Source organism: Pezoporus flaviventris, unplaced genomic scaffold, assembly GCF_033815535.1.
Source record: "Pezoporus flaviventris isolate CSIRO_AGI_PZ_B2104156 unplaced genomic scaffold, CSIRO_AGI_Pfla_v1 ptg000023l, whole genome shotgun sequence".
In the NCBI taxonomy this organism is placed as follows: Eukaryota; Metazoa; Chordata; class Aves; order Psittaciformes; family Psittacidae; genus Pezoporus; species Pezoporus flaviventris.
Genome location: NW_026892571.1, coordinates 8,868,084 through 8,885,515, shown reverse-complemented (window position 1 = coordinate 8,885,515; position 17,432 = coordinate 8,868,084). Strand labels below are relative to the sequence as shown.

The window sequence follows — 17,432 nt, the reverse complement described above, 5'->3', positions numbered from 1 at the left end:
GCATTATTCTTTTGGACCTCTTCAAAACAGATGAGGTTCTGCTTATGGTGCTCAGATAAGAAATTTTTTTTAGGTCCTTCTTGCACACAGAAGTTCAGAGGGTCCCTGAGCCTAGAGGGAGCAGTAACTGGCATCACTCATACAAGATCCTTGTTAGCAGATGTCCAGGAACTACTCCTGTTGCGATTGGAAAGGCTGAAGTCACATAACAGGCTATTATCACAGGATGTTTGGGGATATAGCTAACAGAAAATGAGGACTCAGCAACCTCTGAATCATACTGAAATGAAGGAGCTGTCAAAGGCACCTCCTGTCCTCCCCAGCACACTCCTGAAGACGATATAACCTAGCTGTGAATTAGCTCTTGGCAGGGAAGGTGGATGAGCAAATGAAGCATCATCTTTCCTGAGGAACAACAGGGGAATGAAAACACAACCACCAAGGAAGATGTACTTACTGACTTATTTTGGTATTGTTTTTAACCAAGCTAAAAATGAGGATAAACTGTCTATGAAAGTGATATAAGGAATAAATGTTTGCAAGTTGGGCATATATAGAAACACAGAGTATGATGTGGGGCATGTAGGGTCCGCTGCTGTTCTTGCTGCATTGAGGAAAAACATGGTATGCACTTATCAAACCAAGATCGTATGGAGGGGAATATGAAGATTTTACTCAAATCAAGCACCCACTGCCAATGTCACCATCTGTGGAGTGACATTTAATCCTAATAAAATGCTTGCAAAATAACAGTAGCTATAAGCACAGCTCAAAAGTTTGCCAATTGTAATATTTTTCATAATATGACATGTAAAGTTTAACAAATTCATACCTAATAGATTGTAAGATAGAAGCAGTCTCAGTCAGGATTGTGCTAGTTATGCATATCATAGAAAGGCAAATTGAAAAACCGTGGGGAGGGCGGAAAGAGGATTGGCAACTCCCATTCAACACATCAGTGAAACTTGGTGTTTACTACCTGACCTGTCTTTCCCTGGGAGCAGGATGTGTAGTTGAGAAAAAGCAGCAGCTACTGTAGCCAAAGAAACTTTACCTTAAGTTAGAAGTTAAGATAACAACCTAAACCAAAGCACATAGTAGTTGAGATGTTAAAGGCACTAATGAGGATCTTTATTATTAGTTTTGGTCTTAATACTGGGTTCTTTTATTCCATTAACAGAAAACAGGATTTTCATATCTTACCATTATTTGCCTTAACATATTTACAGTTTCGCAACACAAGTGTCACGATACCCAGAAGATACTAGGATACCAAACCATAGATGTTGCATGGGCACATGTGTGAACTGGCCCTACAAAAGGCATGAAAGGATGGTATGTACCCCGGTGACCAGAAAACTTACTGGCAGGCTGTGGAGTAGGAGGGAATATGCGTGAGCCCCAGATGCTGTGAGGGAGTTTGTGATAGTTTGTTATTCAGAAAGGAACTTAAACTAGTGACTGACATTAACAACACGCATATGCTATAAATTGTTATAAAACATGCAATTCTTCATAGAAAGCCTTGTTTTGACACCAGAAAGTTCTGTTATTGCACACACAAAGTAGGCACATGAAATGATGAAGAATTTTTTGCCAAAAGACTTCAATAAACTGCAATTGTCATTTTTCACTGGATATGTCACCGCAGAAAAGCCACCCATTCCCCAGACACCTACACTTCTGACACTGTGGCACATTTGAAGCCTGACAAGCAAAAGACAGTGTTGGGTCTGATGGCTGCTGGTCTGCGATACATTTGGGAATTGTGATATCTCCAGGGCACAAGGAAACCAATCCAGGTGTTTTTGCCACTATTTCATTCCACAGGTTTAACGGATGGCTTGTGGCTTTTTCCTAGCAGATGAAAGATCTAATTGTGCCAATTGCAAGTACTCAATTTATTAAAAGCCATTCATTATCTTTCATTTGAATATTCCTAATTGATCTTGCTTGTACTTCGGTAATTGAAACACCTTACTTAAAAACCAGAAGCCTATTACGAGCTGTCCCATCTGCAGGTAGTTATAAACCACTCTTGACATGCTGCTGTGTATTTCTAACATAAGTGAGCACTTCCAGGTACTCTCCTAATTATCAGATTGGGCCTCTTATGAATGTTGCATTAATTATGGTGTAAAAATGAACTGTAGGCCAAAATCTGCAGGTAATTAGAGCATATAATGTAGTGCCAAAGTTAACGTTAACGAGAAAGAAATGGAAATACAGAGCTAATGTGAAAAAAAAGGGAAAGTGCCTGTCTTCTGCAGCATGGCATTGAATGGCCTCACTCATTTGCTTACTTGTTTACCCTGGTGTTTATAACTAGCAAATGGATTTAACTCACTGGAAACAAATAGCTCCTTTGTCAATTTTAAGGTTAGCTTATTTTCTGTTCTTAATTGCCCAAGTTTTTGTTTCTCTTGTGAAAACATTAACTCTTACAACATTAACAAGTTGAAAATCTGTCATGGAAGAAGTCTACATCTCTGGACTGACTCCATCATCTTGGTTGCATTAGCACATGAAGTAGTCTCTTGGCGAAACCACTGTAGAAACACCCTTTGGATGCCCAAAATTAGGCTGGATAAAGTCATGGCAAGTCATACAGCCCCATCAGCATAGAGGTGGCATGGGGTAGCTGATAATCTCTGTCGTAGCTCTGATGCATCCACTGGACTTGTTAGAATGAGAAAAAAGGTACCTTTTAGCCCAGGTTCCTGGGGACCCTCCTGGTGATGCCTTCTTCAATCCTGGTTCACTCTGACATGAGATCCAAGGCTGCTTCTCCAGACTTTGCTCCAGCAGCTGTAAACAAAAAGCAAAGCAGGCTTATTTTTAAATTATGGCACCATATGCTGCTATTTTGCAGTAGTCAAGTTCAGTGCTCAAGGTGAGGGGCATCTTCAAGCCCTCCAGCAGGGTCAGGAGGGGCACTAGCTAACATCAGCTTTCTGTTTAAAGATCCACAGTGCTGCTCAGCACCAGGAGCTGGCAGGGGCAGAGCTGGGGGTGGCAGGGCCCCAGCAGGTCTCCATGAACAGAGTGGAGGGGAGCTGGGAGTCGTTATCCCTCACACATCCCAAGTTGGGTGTTTTTCTGCATAGGGGAGCTTGTGATTCTCATCCTTGCACCCAGCCAGAGGTGAGATACAAACTGCTAATCTTTCTAGTGAGAGGAGAGCGTGATGCATTTGGGATGTGCTGGAGGAACGTGGCAGCTATTGTTCTGACACGATTACAACTGCTAATGGTATAATGAGGCTGATTATTTTTAATGTGAGTTTTGCTGTTTAAAAACTGCCACGTTTGACAGCTCTGGAAGGCACAAGCACCTGCTTGAGCATGAAAGGGAAAATGCAACCGGGCCATGGGAGCAAAGGGCAACAGCAATGAGAGTTTTATCAGCTTTCCAGGAAACAGAAACTTCATTCTCAGTTAAGTGTTGCTGCTTTGGGTCAGGCTGATAGAAAAAAACCTCTCTGGCCACAGTGACGGTGTGTTTTAGGTACATGGTTATTTGGTTCACTTAAGGTTCAGCTGAGCCCTGTTGGTTCATGTCTGAAAAGCCACCAGGCCACCCGCATCCCAGTGATTCTGGCTCACAGAGGAGACCTGGTGACCTTCACCCAAAGTATTAAATTTTCCAATGGTTGCACTGCTTAATACTGACAAATTTAGCCTGTCCAGCTGCTTGCTACTGAAGGTTTGGTTTCATAAGACAAGAGCTAGGAACTGGGTAGGCAGGAAGATAAACAAGCTATACACAATATGCTCACTGAATCACATCCTGTATTTCTCACCTCTTTCAGGCCCCACTCAGAGATTGTTTGCTGTTCTTACTTAAAAGTTACTAATAATCATCTCAGGCATGTCATAGTAACATCCATGTTACAGTTAATAACTGGACAACAGTGAAAAACATCAAATGAATGTTCAGAGCAATCTCCACCAGATGCAATGTAAAATAAACTAGGTCAGTGTAGGTCTGGTCAAACAGGCGCAGTGCCTAGCCAGGCTAGTTCATTCCACTTGTCTGTAATCATGTCAGGTAAAAGTGAGATGCTGAAGTCTAAAAGAGGACACCAGTGTTACCTGGTCAGCAGAAGAGAGGGCAGCTGCGGTGGGCGCTGCTCTGTGCAAAGGGAGCATCCTGTCCCGACACCAGCCCAGCATCACAAGCACAGCACTGCAGAGCTGCAGCGAGACCATTACAGCACAGGAGGCTTCAGCCTTTTGAGTAAGAAGTGCTAAAAGAACTAGAGGAAAAGTGGAATCTAATTATTGTGACAGCAATGAGAAACAGGAGGTCCAAAGCAAGCTCAGCCATCTCCCTGTTTTGACTTCTCCAGCCTGAGAGCTGGAGTTACAGTCAGTGATCCAAAGGCAGAATATTCCCAGTCTCTGAGGGTGCGAAGGATTTAGTAGAGGAAAGAAGTTCTTCAATAAATAAACCACCTTTCCTACAGATGTAGATTGCTCTGTCCTGGAAAGCATTTCTGACATTTTAAAATTGGAACAAACTATTTTTATGTGATTAATTGCTGCTGCTGGTGCACCATAGCCCTGAACCAAGCTATGATTTAGTTGTACCAGACACATTCATGTTTGAAATGACACAGTGCTTGATCCAAAGAGGCTAAAAATCTAAAGACAAAGCATACAGAGTATTATTACCTCTATTTTATCCACAATGAAAGAAACACCATGGATTGCCCACAATCAAATAGGAAAAGCACCTCTGAAGTCTTGAGCTGACCTGAGTGCCCAGTAATCTTCCATTAACAGTTTCTTAAAATAGCTCACTGAAGAACTTAGCTGATCTCTGTTCTTATTAGCACACACTTAGCATTTGTCTATTTGCTTAGCATTAAAGTAATGTACTCATATTCCTGTTTTTAACTTTTTATGTCTATCAAGAATGTAATTATCATCTCAAGAGGTTGTTATTCAATACAATGAGCCATTATAACATTATGAAAAAGGTTTTAGCCAGTACCCAGAGATAATGACATGTAAAAATATGTTCCTTCAGCCCTATTTTTTATTGAATTTGACTCTGTTTCTTTGCGGATCTATGTGAAATGCCTTGGCTGACTGAGGCCAGGCTCCTAATTAGTTATCTTCATTAATCAGTCTCTGTCCAATCTATTTCCTGTGCCAAGTGAAGGGTTGTGTTTAGCACTCTACCAGAGGGACCAATATGATTTTCCTCCATTCACTGAACAGGGGTCTTCTGAGCAAAGGACCAGTGTGCTGGGACTTAGCTGTTGAAGTTAAAGTAGCTTTAATGGGTTTCTACGATTTTTCTTAAACCAAACTCATTAATAGAGCCTGGCAATAAAAAGAATAATAATGAATACTTGCAGTTTGAGGGAAACAAACCAATTGGGTCAAATTCAGCAAATGTTTTCAGCAGGAGAAAATGAAAAGGAAACAAGATGCTGAAGTGTTTTGACATTTTATTTCAAAACCATATTTCAGTTTATTATTTGCCTGGACTTTTCAAAGGAGCTAAACATCCTCCTTAAAGAAGATATGCTTCTAGTGTAAACACACAGAAATAAATGAACTAGAGAGGATTCTGGTCTTGTTTTGCCAGGAAAATAAAAACAAAAAACATTTCTATTGTACATCAACCTAAAACCGCAGTGCCTGTGTGTGGGTGCAGTCACATATCCACCAGGCATTACCTGCACACTTCTGCTTTTGGATGACATCCCTCACGTAGCTACAGTGACTTGCCTGATACTATACAGGAATACATGGCCCGTGTTTGACTGAGGTGGCCTGGGAACCTGTCCTGGATCTTGCAGGTCATTAGAGCAAGTAGCAGCCAGAGGTGGCTTGTAAAAGTGAGAGAAAAGTCAAGTTTCAGCTAAGGAAAACATCCTTCACGAACAATGCAACAATGGAAGAATAAAGGAGAGAAGTAAACGTATCAATAGATGCTTTCTTTGTTTCCTGTGACTTGTCAGAATCAAAGAAAGTAGTTTTTTTTCCCCAGCAGCGTGTTTCTCTCACTCAAGGGCTTTGCTTACTTGCAGCACTCTTTGCTAATTTTAAAATGAGGAGGCATGTAGAAGTCTTATAAAATGTACTGAAGGCTGGATTATGTGGGCTGGAGACAGCTGGTTTTAAAACCTCTAGCTGAAATTTAGTAAAGAATGATGAGAGCTTAGTTCCCGCTCCCAAGGTCTGAGCAGCAATATTTGATTTAAAGATAATTAAGATATTCAGCATAACTGCTCAAGAGTGGAAAAAAAATAAACACTTGTCATGAGATAGAGACAAATTTGTATTTACATTTGGCTACAAAGGACTTTAAATTCTACATTCCTGTCAGATCTGTATAAATAATTTAGCAATCCAAATGTTTTTCTCAGATCCAAATTTTCACCATTTAGCTGCAATGGGAAAACTGAACTTTTGATGATATTTCTGTGGATTTTACCCATGTGTTTCCCAAAGGGCTGCATCATCTCAGAGGAGGAATGGTCCACTGGTATTTGCTTCTGTTTATCTAAAAGATTAACTAATAAGTTAAGACTAGGACAGACTTCAAATTTGGCTATAGCATTTTAAGAACTTAAGAATATTTTCTCTTTGGTGCTGATGGTGCTTGAGAAATCAAGACCAGTGACTAGGTGGGTTTTACACATAGATAAATTACGAACCTTCCCCAAGACTGGAACAGAAGACACTGAAGGCAAAGGACTGCCCCTGTTGTAAGGCTCATTGCAGAGGATGGATGTCACTTTCTTTGCCACGTTACTTGCTTTCCTGGGCCTGGCTGCAAGGGGACAGACAGATACCGACCATGTCTGGTCGTCTGTTTCCCCACCAGAGCTCCAGTAGGCAATTTAGCAAATCATCTACCCCAGCCACTTTACCCAGATAATCATACCGTATCTGCAGGCTGTCAGCTTGCAACGAAGAGAAATCAGCAGAGGAGGAGGGGATGGAGACATCCGTCTGCAGTGCAGCCTAACAGCCCCCAGCCAGGAGCAGCAGCCAGCCATACTGACGGCAGCACCATCTGCACGCCTGGCTTTATCTGGTTTGAAATCCAGCTTCCTCCACCCTGCTTGATTGGGAACACACAAGAGACAAACATTAAGTGTATCATCTCTACAAAGTTAGACGGAAATATATCTGATATTTGGGGGAGTTCTCTTCGAGCAGTTTTCACTGTGCTTTCTGAGTTCATGCACTCTTTTTATATTCATTGGTTTCTCACACATTTAGATGAGAGATTCTCTTTGAATTGACTTCTGTTGGACAAAGCAGATCACAGGGAGTCATGTGGAGGTGCAGTGAAAGACCTATCTTTATTAAACTCACCTTTGATAAAACGCTGGTCTCCTCTGGCTTGCAGGTCAACCAGATGCAGCACAAAGATGCTACACAAAAGCTTAAACCTTATTGCTAGGAAATCCTGCAAGTATCTTGCTCATCTCAGAAACAGGAAGAAATGAGAAACCCACAAAGAAAAATCAGGAGCTATTCATCCTGGAAGTATTAGATCTATTGCTAGCTTTGTAACATTGAATATGAAACTCATTTACATTGTTCTGCAATGTTGATATGTATCAATAAAACAGAGCAAGCTTGTAATTTCTGCTTCCATTTTGCCACAGTAATCATGTTGTGTAGGTAGGGGGTATTCTTATCCTGCTATAATGATTTTCTACTGATGGCCAAATGTGGAAGTTCACTTTAGTGGCTGGAAGCATGAGTCATTCAGCTCAGAGACTGCATTTATGAGAAAGCTTTTAATTTTATGGAGTCTATGAACCTGGTAATGGTGAGAGGGACAATTCTGTACTGGCCTTTTGAAAATTAAAATCAAATGTTTCATCAAAATACATTTAATTTGGATTGTGTGTTTGGATTTTTTCAGCAGGAAATGAGAACAAAACAACATCTTTTGCTCTCATTGCATTTTGGCATTTTGTGTATTTAAGATTTAAATTTTCCTCTTTCAAATTGAAAAATGTCACAGATTATAATATCAAATTCCAGGGTTTCTTGGATTTTATGTTGACACCCCTCTCAGTTTTGACTGTTTCCAAAGATTTCCCAGTTTTCAAAAATGTCAAAAACATCTTTTCAGGGAGACAACAGCATCGTCATCTTTATCCTTAGCTCCTGTGACCCTGAAAGGCACTCCAATGGCACAGGCTCTTTCCTGCTGTTCTAGAAAACATGTCCAAGTTTATTCCTGGCCCACTGTGATTCAAGGTGCTCTGTGTGAGCTTTCTTGGGCACATCGATCATAGATACGGTTAAATAATGATACCAACCAGAAACCATACTGCATTTAATGATATCTCTATCGTCTACAGGGAATCATTTACTATGGCTTAGTGATTGCCATAAAATACAGAATTAAAAGACTGTTTTCTACCTGCTCCTGGAACAGGAATAAAGTAAGCAGATGCATCACTGTCTGGAATAACTAACAAACAGTCATCTTAAGCTGTTCTCTCGTTCCCTTTCTTTTATAGTGCATTTATGAATTATGTTGTTTGCATTTATAATTATGGAACTGAACAGACGGTGGAAGGCTTATTTCAGAATGATGTGTTCATTAAAATAACCTACTCTGCTCTGCCAAATGATTGTTAACCATAAACCCAATTGGACATTGAAGAGAGTTATTTATTCTTTTTCTGTAAGTCCATCAGAAAAAAATGGGGCTTTGTGAAATGGACACGATAGTAAGTGTGAAGCTACAATAGTGTTGCATACATCCCAGATAGGAAACCGCAGAGGAGTTTGGCAGCTGTGACTTAAAGGAAGAGAAAGATAAATTGTGGACCAACACAATTTTCAAATCTAAGAAAAGCTTAAATTCTTTATTCAATTTGGAAGCTCAATTCCACTTAAAACATGGCTCCAGACAGCTTCTACCTATGTGCAAACTCTTCCTATGGTCTATCGTCATTACGCAGTTGAGTACAATAATGGTAGATTCCATTATTAAAATGGCACTCTCTGCTCAACAAAGTGTACATCTTCACAGTTTATCACTTACAAGTACCACTTACTCTTACATAGTAACATCTTGTCTTTCTCTAGTCCCAACAATTCTACTGGGTGCTTCTGCAAATAACAAGATGTTATTTGCTTCGTAGTGTAACTGGGAGTATTCATCACCTATTTGCCTTCCTTCTTGGAAATCCTATTATACTGGCTTCACTTTTCAAGCTTCAAGTGTGTGATAGATCTGGAAACAATTCTTTTCATTTCAACTCCTTTGCAATATTTTATATCTGAGACCTCCTGCCCCACTATTTTTACATCAAGACTTAAGGATCTGATCTGAGCACAGGTGAAAGCAGAGGCACAGTGTCAAGATTTCTTTGTTCAGATTGAAGGAATCTCTGCTTCTCCAGTTCTGGACATTATCCAGGCTCTGATTCCTGGCCCTCAAATCTCCTTATGAATATGTTCTACCCAGGCTACCCCAAGATGCCACTTGTGGCAGATCATCATTCAGTGGGCAGTCTAAGGGCTGTGCCACTGGTGAGCTGCTCAGAAAAAAGGCTACAGCACTCCTATGCCTTAAAGCTTTGCTCTTCTGCACCAAAGCAACTGGCATCTCTTGTACCCCGCGGCTGTGGCACAGCCATGGAGTCACCAGAATTTTGCAGGCAGAACTCAGGGGAAGCAGTGGAGAATGAGATGCAAAGGTGCAGGACTCCTGTCTGCCTCCCTGAGCCTGCTGGGACCAGAACCAAAGGAGGGAGGAATGGGAGAACAGTGGAAAAAAATGATTGGGTTCATTAAGAATAACCAGAAATATTTGTGTTTTCTGGGTTGCCTCTGCAACCATTGTCACTACCTTCGAAGGTGCAAACTGGCTGTACAAAAGCTGTTACTAAGAAGTTTTCTGGGGTCCTGGGGTAGTTTCTAGTTGGATATGAAGGAAGAAACATGTTCTGAAATGTTTCACTTGGAGTGCTGGCAATCAACAGCTGGAGCAAGGAGAAAACGAAAGAGGCAGCACTCAGATGAGTGCTCACTCATGCAAAATTGCCACTAATGCAGTGGTTAGATCAGTCACCTTGAGAAAAGGCAGAAAAAGGCCTTGAACATGAATTGGGGGCTGCTCTGTTTTGAGGTTTTTTTATCTTTCTGTCTCATGAGAAGTTGCAGACTTGCTTCACATCAGAAACGGGAAAATATTTGAAACTGTGGCAATTTTGGGGGAGCGAGAAAAGCATTTCTTGTACCTCTGATTTTAGCTTGAAACTCATTATTTTTGATCTAGCAAGTAAGTCTCTATAAGTGCATGTTTCTCCGATGCTCTGACCTCCATTAAACGTCCACTACAACCCATTAAATCTCCTAATTGTAAACTAAATGAGCCTGTAGGTTTTTTCAGGGATGCATTGTCTCCAAAATGAGCTTGCCAGAGCTCAGCACAACAGATTTCTCCTCAGTTTGGACTGCAGCGCGCCACTGTCAGGGAAACATGAATGGATTTTGACTTTTTAGAGTTTCACTTTTGTTTAAAAACGCTTGGTTTGATTTGAAATCTTTCATTTGGAATGAAAGCAGTTGGCAAAAAGAAAGTTAAACTAAAAATATTAATTTTCACGAAAACAGCAACAAATTGCAGTGCCTTTACAGAAAAATTCTGCTTGGCATTTTTACAGAATTATTGGGGTTTGATTGTTTTTTAAAGACAAATTCATAGAAACTGGCACAAACTCGGGCAAATTTCCAGTACCACAAAACCTCCACATTTATTTCTTTACTTATTATTTCAAATTTTCAATAATGCCACAGTTAAAACTTGCTCCTTGCCTGACTCTGCCTGAATTCCCTGCACCAATCCAGCAGGGAGTCATTAATGAACCACCAGCCGCAAACCCCAAATCCCAGGACAGGAATGTCTGAGGGCTGCAGTTTCATTTCAGTTTGGGGCAATTTTCCTGAATTATGTGAGTGTGGGGCTAGTAGGAGACTCTCACAGGTAGAGCATCTATAAGGTCACTGGTATGGCCAGTGGTGGAGGATATTACAGACTTCAAATGATTTAGTGTGAGCAGCTAAGAACAGTACTTACTTGAAATAATTTTATACAAGATTTTTCTCCTCTATTCTTTATTTAGAAACTCTGTCATTAACTATCCCGCATTTATAATATAAAGATTATCAAAAAGATTTGCCAGTACAATGAAACTTGGTGCTTATCAGCTTTGTGTATGATTTATGTCTAATCCCCAGACTTTGCAGCCATTTGTGTACCCAGCTGAGACCCAGGCTATCCTGGCAGTATCAGTAACACATACATACCCATCCACCTACTTCTGCAGCAACACTGACCTCTTGATGTCTGAACATGTGTGCAAACTCTCTTTTCTCCCTGGTGACAATGTGTCATTCATTTTCCTGGCAGAGGGGCAGTGGATTTAGGTGGCTAAAGTCCCAGGGAACAGCAAGTTAACAGCTCCCTGTATCCACCCCAAAAGACAAACCCTTCCCAGCCCAGCCCAGGGACAGATGCAGAGCCTCACCTCAGTCTCCAGTGAATGTCAGGACAACAGGAACCACCTTCTGCCAGTTCAGAAATGGAAGTAATTAATAATGTAAGCAGGTGTGTTACTGAACTGAGAGCAGACAGCTGAGCATCCCCAGTGGCCTGGGATGGCTGCAGCTTCCTACAGCAATTCACCTCCATTCCACCTGAAGGCTTTGGTGTGCTTCCACAGTCGTAGGCATTCATTTTGTTCATTTTTCCTCTGCTATTACTATGGCCCTTTAGGTAAAATAGTTTCTCCTGCCAGGGTTAAAGGGACAGAGGCTGCTGGGGAAATGCTAAGCCAAGCGTTTGTTCAGAGGCTTTGGGAAGTGCAGGGATTCAGGTGTAGCTGGGAAAGGCTGCCTTTGCTCTCAGTTTATTAATGAGCAGTACCTTTTAATGCGATCCAAACCCTCACAGTTTCTGTACCTGCGAGGGGCACCTTGCCCTTTGCAGCAGCCACCAGGACTGACTGCCCACAGGCTGATGACCTTGGGTTTGCAGGGAGTTTAGGAAGGATGGACACGAGTGGTCAGAGCAAGGACTACCATTAAAAACCAGGGGTGTAATCCACAGGTAAACCAGCTGCAGAAGTGCAGGCTGGGCTTCCCCAGCACTTCTGGTGCAGAGGAGCTGTGGGTATGTGTAACCAGCGTAGGCAGCTTTACACAGATACTGCAAGCATGAAGGGCTGGTAGGAAGCATTTTTGGGAAAGACCAGATACCTTCCAATTCCCATCCATTCACTGCTGTCCAAAGAGTCCCAGGCACCATCTCCAGACAGAGGCTCCCTTCTGGAAACTGGACCACTGGCTGCAGGCTGTGGGACAGGGGTGGCACACACTCCATCAGGGTATTGCTTCCCCTCCTCCTGGTCATGCTCTGCCAAGGAAATGGATGCAGTTAGGTTTTGTGCTCAGAGCCAGGAGCCCCAAATTGCACTGCCTTCCAGTAGACAAGCATGATCCTGGGGGACAAAGCTGGATGCCAGGGATTTGCCCATCAGGAGAGGGCTAAGTAGGGATGTCAGGCTCTGTGAAAACCAGTGACTAATTTTCATTAGGAAGCCAAAGACCAGCAATATTTTTGGCTTTGCTTCCTCAACAAGCTGTGCAAGTCGGTGTGTGGGACAGCTCTGCAGGGAGCAAAAGTGGAGAGATCACAAACAGCTGCTGCATCCCCTTGATGTTTTCTCCTCTGCTCTCTCCAAGTTCCCAGGATAATGCTGGAGTTCCTTGTTCTGGTCGTGGGTCTACAGAGGGTAAACCCACACAGCTCCCCTCTGCTGTGCTGAGAGCTAATTCAACCAGTTAATTAAAGAGTCCATTGGACTGTCAGAAGCAGCAGGAGATGCAGAAGCAATTATCTCCAAATTGGTCATCATCACAATTAAAGTACCATTTGGCAAGTATGTGAATAGCCTGCAGCAGGGTCCCTTTATAGGTAGTAATGCCTTTTCATTATTGGGCTTTATTGCTGGGTGGTGGTGGTTACAATCTGGGTAAAGCTGTCAAGTGAAATGACAGAAACGCTCACCCCCAGTTCTGGGAGGAGTTGGTTACCGGGGGCAGAAGCAGCCTGGGATGCTATCTGTAATTCAGTTTGGTAGCTTAACATGCCGGTGTATACAAATCCCATCGAAGGAACTCATTAGGCGGGAAAGCAGAGCAACTAATTTGCTGCCCATAATTTATTTAATGCATTTAAACCTTTTTCATTTTTTTCCTGCTCACATATTGTGGCTTCCTCAGCTGTTTTCAATACTCAAACCTACTTGATAAATTCATCTTGAAACATTCAGCCCACACATGCAAGGTCCGAGTGTTGTGTTCTTCTTCTGGTCAGTAAGATAAATCTCAGGGTGCTTGGCTTCTCTGCTGGGTGGGATTTGAGGCATTTTAGCTGTGTGTTCCTCTAGGTGAGGCAAAAATGAGTGCAGCTTTGCTTTCTCTTTGAAGCTTGCTTCCCTTAGATACTGATGCCTGAAAAATTAATTGTGTTTTCAGAGAGTAGATCAGTTAGGATGTGATGGTGTGAAAAAAAAGCAGGCCTGTTATAATCCTGTCTTTTATCCAACACTAAATTGGTGCCCTGTAGCTGGTGGGTAGCTTTGAAGGGGAAAACTACAGTATGTGAAAACAATGCTGGCAGCACAAACCCCTGCCAGCAGAGGATTCCTTTAACAGTTTCTTGGAGGTGCTGGTAAGATTTTTAGGAATGATGTGCCAGCGCCAGAGCAAGACATCACCCCTGCAGTGTAGCCGTCGCACCCTGCATATGAATGCTCTTTCCTCCTCTCCTATCGTCCTCTTTCCCCACAGGGTAAACAGCTGGAATTGTTGAGCTAACTGCCAGAGGCTTCAGACTGACACTTTGTGCCACATGAGACCCTGGGACACCTTAATGACTTCTTTTTAGCTTAATGCATCTTTGTACCAAATGGCATCTCCTGCTAAATTGCTGATCTTGCACAACTGTTTTCTGACTACTGCAGAAGAGGAAGAAGAAGAAAGGTTTGGCTCTATGGATATCCTGTATGAAGTCAGCTTTCAGTGCCTGTCTGTTGTGCTTCTGAGCAAGTCCTGAGTTGCTCTGAACTATGTCTGCCTTGTTCACAGGGCAGGGGGTATCCTGGCTCTCATCCTTTGTAACACTGTAGCAGACCATGCTAGAGGTCTCTCTGCTGGATGGCCTCACACAATGTGCCATGTCTGACTTGCTATATAGAATTAAAATTTCATTATGACTTGTATGCTTCATGGTCATCTGATAGGAGTGTCTGTTCAGTGTTAGATGCAAAATGTCTTTTCTTGTTTCTTACATCAAGTCTGTATCTTGTCGGTAGAATTAGCACATTTATTGAAAGTTATGATCATTATTTGAAGTGATGGAGTACTAAAAGGGGGATGTTCCGTGGATATATCTGCACATACAGACATCTGCATTAAGGCAGCCTAGCTTGACCATCCAGCATCCAGCAGTACATTAGAGGGTAGATTCCTCCAGGTATATTCACCAGGGAAACCCAGACAGGCAGTGCAGTTTATACCCTGGCTTTCATTTTGAGTCCATTGCTGATCTACTGGAATTAATGGATAAGTCATTTGTAGGATCTTCAGATCATCTACTTCAGACATTTCAGTGGCTTGTAAGCAGCTTAATTAGGAGCCTAAGTCCCAAGTATACTCAATGGAGAAAGAGATGCATCCAGATAATTAATACCAAATAAACTGATGTCGTAGGATCAGTTTTTGCATATGTAGACAATGAGGAGTTCCTGTCCTTTTCTCTAATGATTATTCAAACAGATCCTGAGGCTGACAATGCTTCTGCTAACAGCAGAACAGGTATATTCTTCTATTTATTTTCTTAGGGTTTGTTTTTTTTTTTTAATGTTGATTGGGATGCAGATATTTCAGGTATGTCTTAGACATTTGTTACTAAGAGAAACCATACGTCTACATCTCTAAACACTCAGGAGAGGAAAGTCCTAACATACACCTGATTCCCCCAATAGGCGTTTGGACTAGGGAAAGGTATATGCATCACATGATACCTCCCAAGGACATAAGACCTGAAGAGCACTGGTAAGTGCTGTATTTAGTAAGACAATACTAGAGACTACTTACTCTTGTAAGTGGAAATGCTCTGAAATGTTGGTCTTCATCTCAAGTATTCACTTTCCAAGTTAGTCTCAAATGATCCTTGACATGCTTGTACTGAAGACATTAACTGAAGTGCCTGTAGCTTAGTTGCCTGCAGAGGATCAGTGTTTCTTAGTTCTTCGGTCTGGTTCCCTCTCATTACCAGATGCACCTTAGATACATGAAAACCAACAGGTTCTTGGTTTTCAGCTATTGCCTTGACTGCATCAAACTGAAGATTTAGTCCTGTCATGGAACAAAGTAGGGATTCACATTTGCTTGATGTGGGATGTGGATATCTGTAAGATGTACTGTCTCTTAAGATGTACTTCAGGGTTTTTAAGAATTCATTTTACGTAAGCTTATCCTTTTAACTAGCATAAACAAATTGTTCTTTATGTTTTTCCACTTTCAGGTACACTGTTTTACATAATGGGCATCATCAGGAACATGAGAAGCTTCCCATCCACAATGACCCTGAATCCCAAGAGTCCTGTTTCTAGTCACAGTCCTAGACGAGGAATAGCTCAGCTGAAGGGACAGATTCCTTTAGGATAACCAAAGGATTCATGGACAGCAGGACTTTATGAAAACTTATTCACCTGCATTGTCATGGTGCCTCCACCCCTGACTTCACATGAATATCCAGCTGCATGTAGGTAGATTGATGGGGGCATGGGAAGGTACATGAACAGAATGGCTGAGGAGGCTTTCCTGTATCTGCACGGACAGCTGGCTATATGACTGTCTCAGAGCCTTACTCCAGGAGTGAGCTGATATCTGTCAATGTAAGGAAACAACACAGATACAAACCACCCAGTGCATGGACATGGGCTTCCGTTATTCCTTTCCAGCTGCCATCTGTGCACAAGCCATTTCTGTTCTGTGATATGACCTAAAAGATTGCAAGTTCTGGGTAAAGCCCTAACACAATGTGAGACCAAATGCCCGCTTTATCTGTGCAAGACACTGCCCAGCGGTGACTGGATACTGTCAGGAGAGAAACATCACTGTTTTCTTTAGCAAAATGAGGAAGTGTTTGCCCTTTGATTACAGTTACTGGTAAAAGGTCAGCACGAGCTGCTGATTCACCCTACCCTTCAGAGCTTTCTTTGTAAATGCTTTACTGTGCTTCCTGGCCAAATTCTTTGATAGAAGACTCATTGAGCATAAATAGTGCCTGACAAGCTGCAGTGGGACCTACAGGACATTTCACTGCTAACAGAAGTCTCTACAAGCACTGTATCAATCCAGCCCAGCTGCTAAAAGACAGCAGCCATCCTCTACCATTCAGAGGCCAGTGAAAGTGATGTGGCCCTCAAAGCCAGAGATATCCTCATCTGAGCAGACTTTTGGCATTCTTACTGAGAAGAAAGGTTGGCCAAGAGACAGAGTCAGTCTGTAATAGATCACCAAGTGCCATCTTGAAAGTTACACCATCTAAAAAGCTGCATTAAGAAGATAGACTATTTGTGTTTTCCATCTTTATTTTTCTATTTGTTTCTGTTCTCTTCCAGTTGAAGTGAGAAGTTTCAAGACTTTCAAATATCCTCATATGCACACCTCCGTTTGCAAAGATCTCAGTCTTTAGCTGCTTCCTGCATGTAGATGTTGCTATGTTCCTTGTGAGCTGCTTCCACCTTTGCATGGAAAGGGTAGGCAATACTGTAGACTTCACAACTTTGGGAAGATGATATTCATGCAGTGGGAAGTATGCAGGATGAAGACTACGAGCCTCTACCCTTTTTAGATGAAGATCTAACCCAGAGATGTCACCCTGGGCCTAGAAAATAAAATCGTACTTTGTTATATTGTGTAATCATGTACAGATATTTTTAATGTAAAAAGAAATGGTGACATTATTTATTATTTTTTATCAGGAATGTGGTTTTTTTTTCATTAAAAGCTTCTAGACCCAGGAGCTTAACATTATATGTATTATTATTTAGTAATATTTCTGTTGCTATGTGACAGGTATTTACTGTAAAACAAACAAATCCTGCTTTGAACAAAAATGTTGCTCAGTAGGAAACAAAGTTGTGCATGGTAAGAGCACCTGGCTTCCTAACCATGGTGTCTGACTTCTTTAAACACTTCTTCCAAACAAAAGTTGCTGACAAAGCTTTACATAATATTCCTTTAGGATTCAGAAGGACACTGGGCAGAAACAGCTCTAATGAGAAGACAGACACTTACCAATGCAGAAAATCGCTAGCGGTTAGAAAGAGACAAACTACTGGTGTTTGTGGTTGT

At 41.8% G+C, this 17,432-nt stretch overlaps 1 protein-coding gene across 3 annotated transcripts in view; it reads left to right on the top strand.

Annotated features, from left to right (window-relative positions):
- HTR4 (5-hydroxytryptamine receptor 4) overlaps positions 1-16,988 on the top strand; it is a 130,798-nt gene extending 113,810 nt beyond the window's left edge. The window contains exons 7-8 of one of the 3 annotated variants that reach the window (XR_009743974.1): positions 15,595-15,834; positions 16,697-16,988. Coding sequence is in view for 2 of the 3 variants with exons in the window: in XM_061456606.1 (XP_061312590.1) it covers positions 15,595-15,682 (88 nt within the window). In the remaining variant the exon portion in view is untranslated. Of the gene's footprint in view, positions 1-13,856; positions 13,996-15,594; positions 15,896-16,696 lie in introns of those variants that run through there. The other 2 variants (XM_061456606.1, XM_061456608.1) reach the window with 2 other exon arrangements.
- Positions 16,989-17,432: the final 444 nt, after the last annotated feature.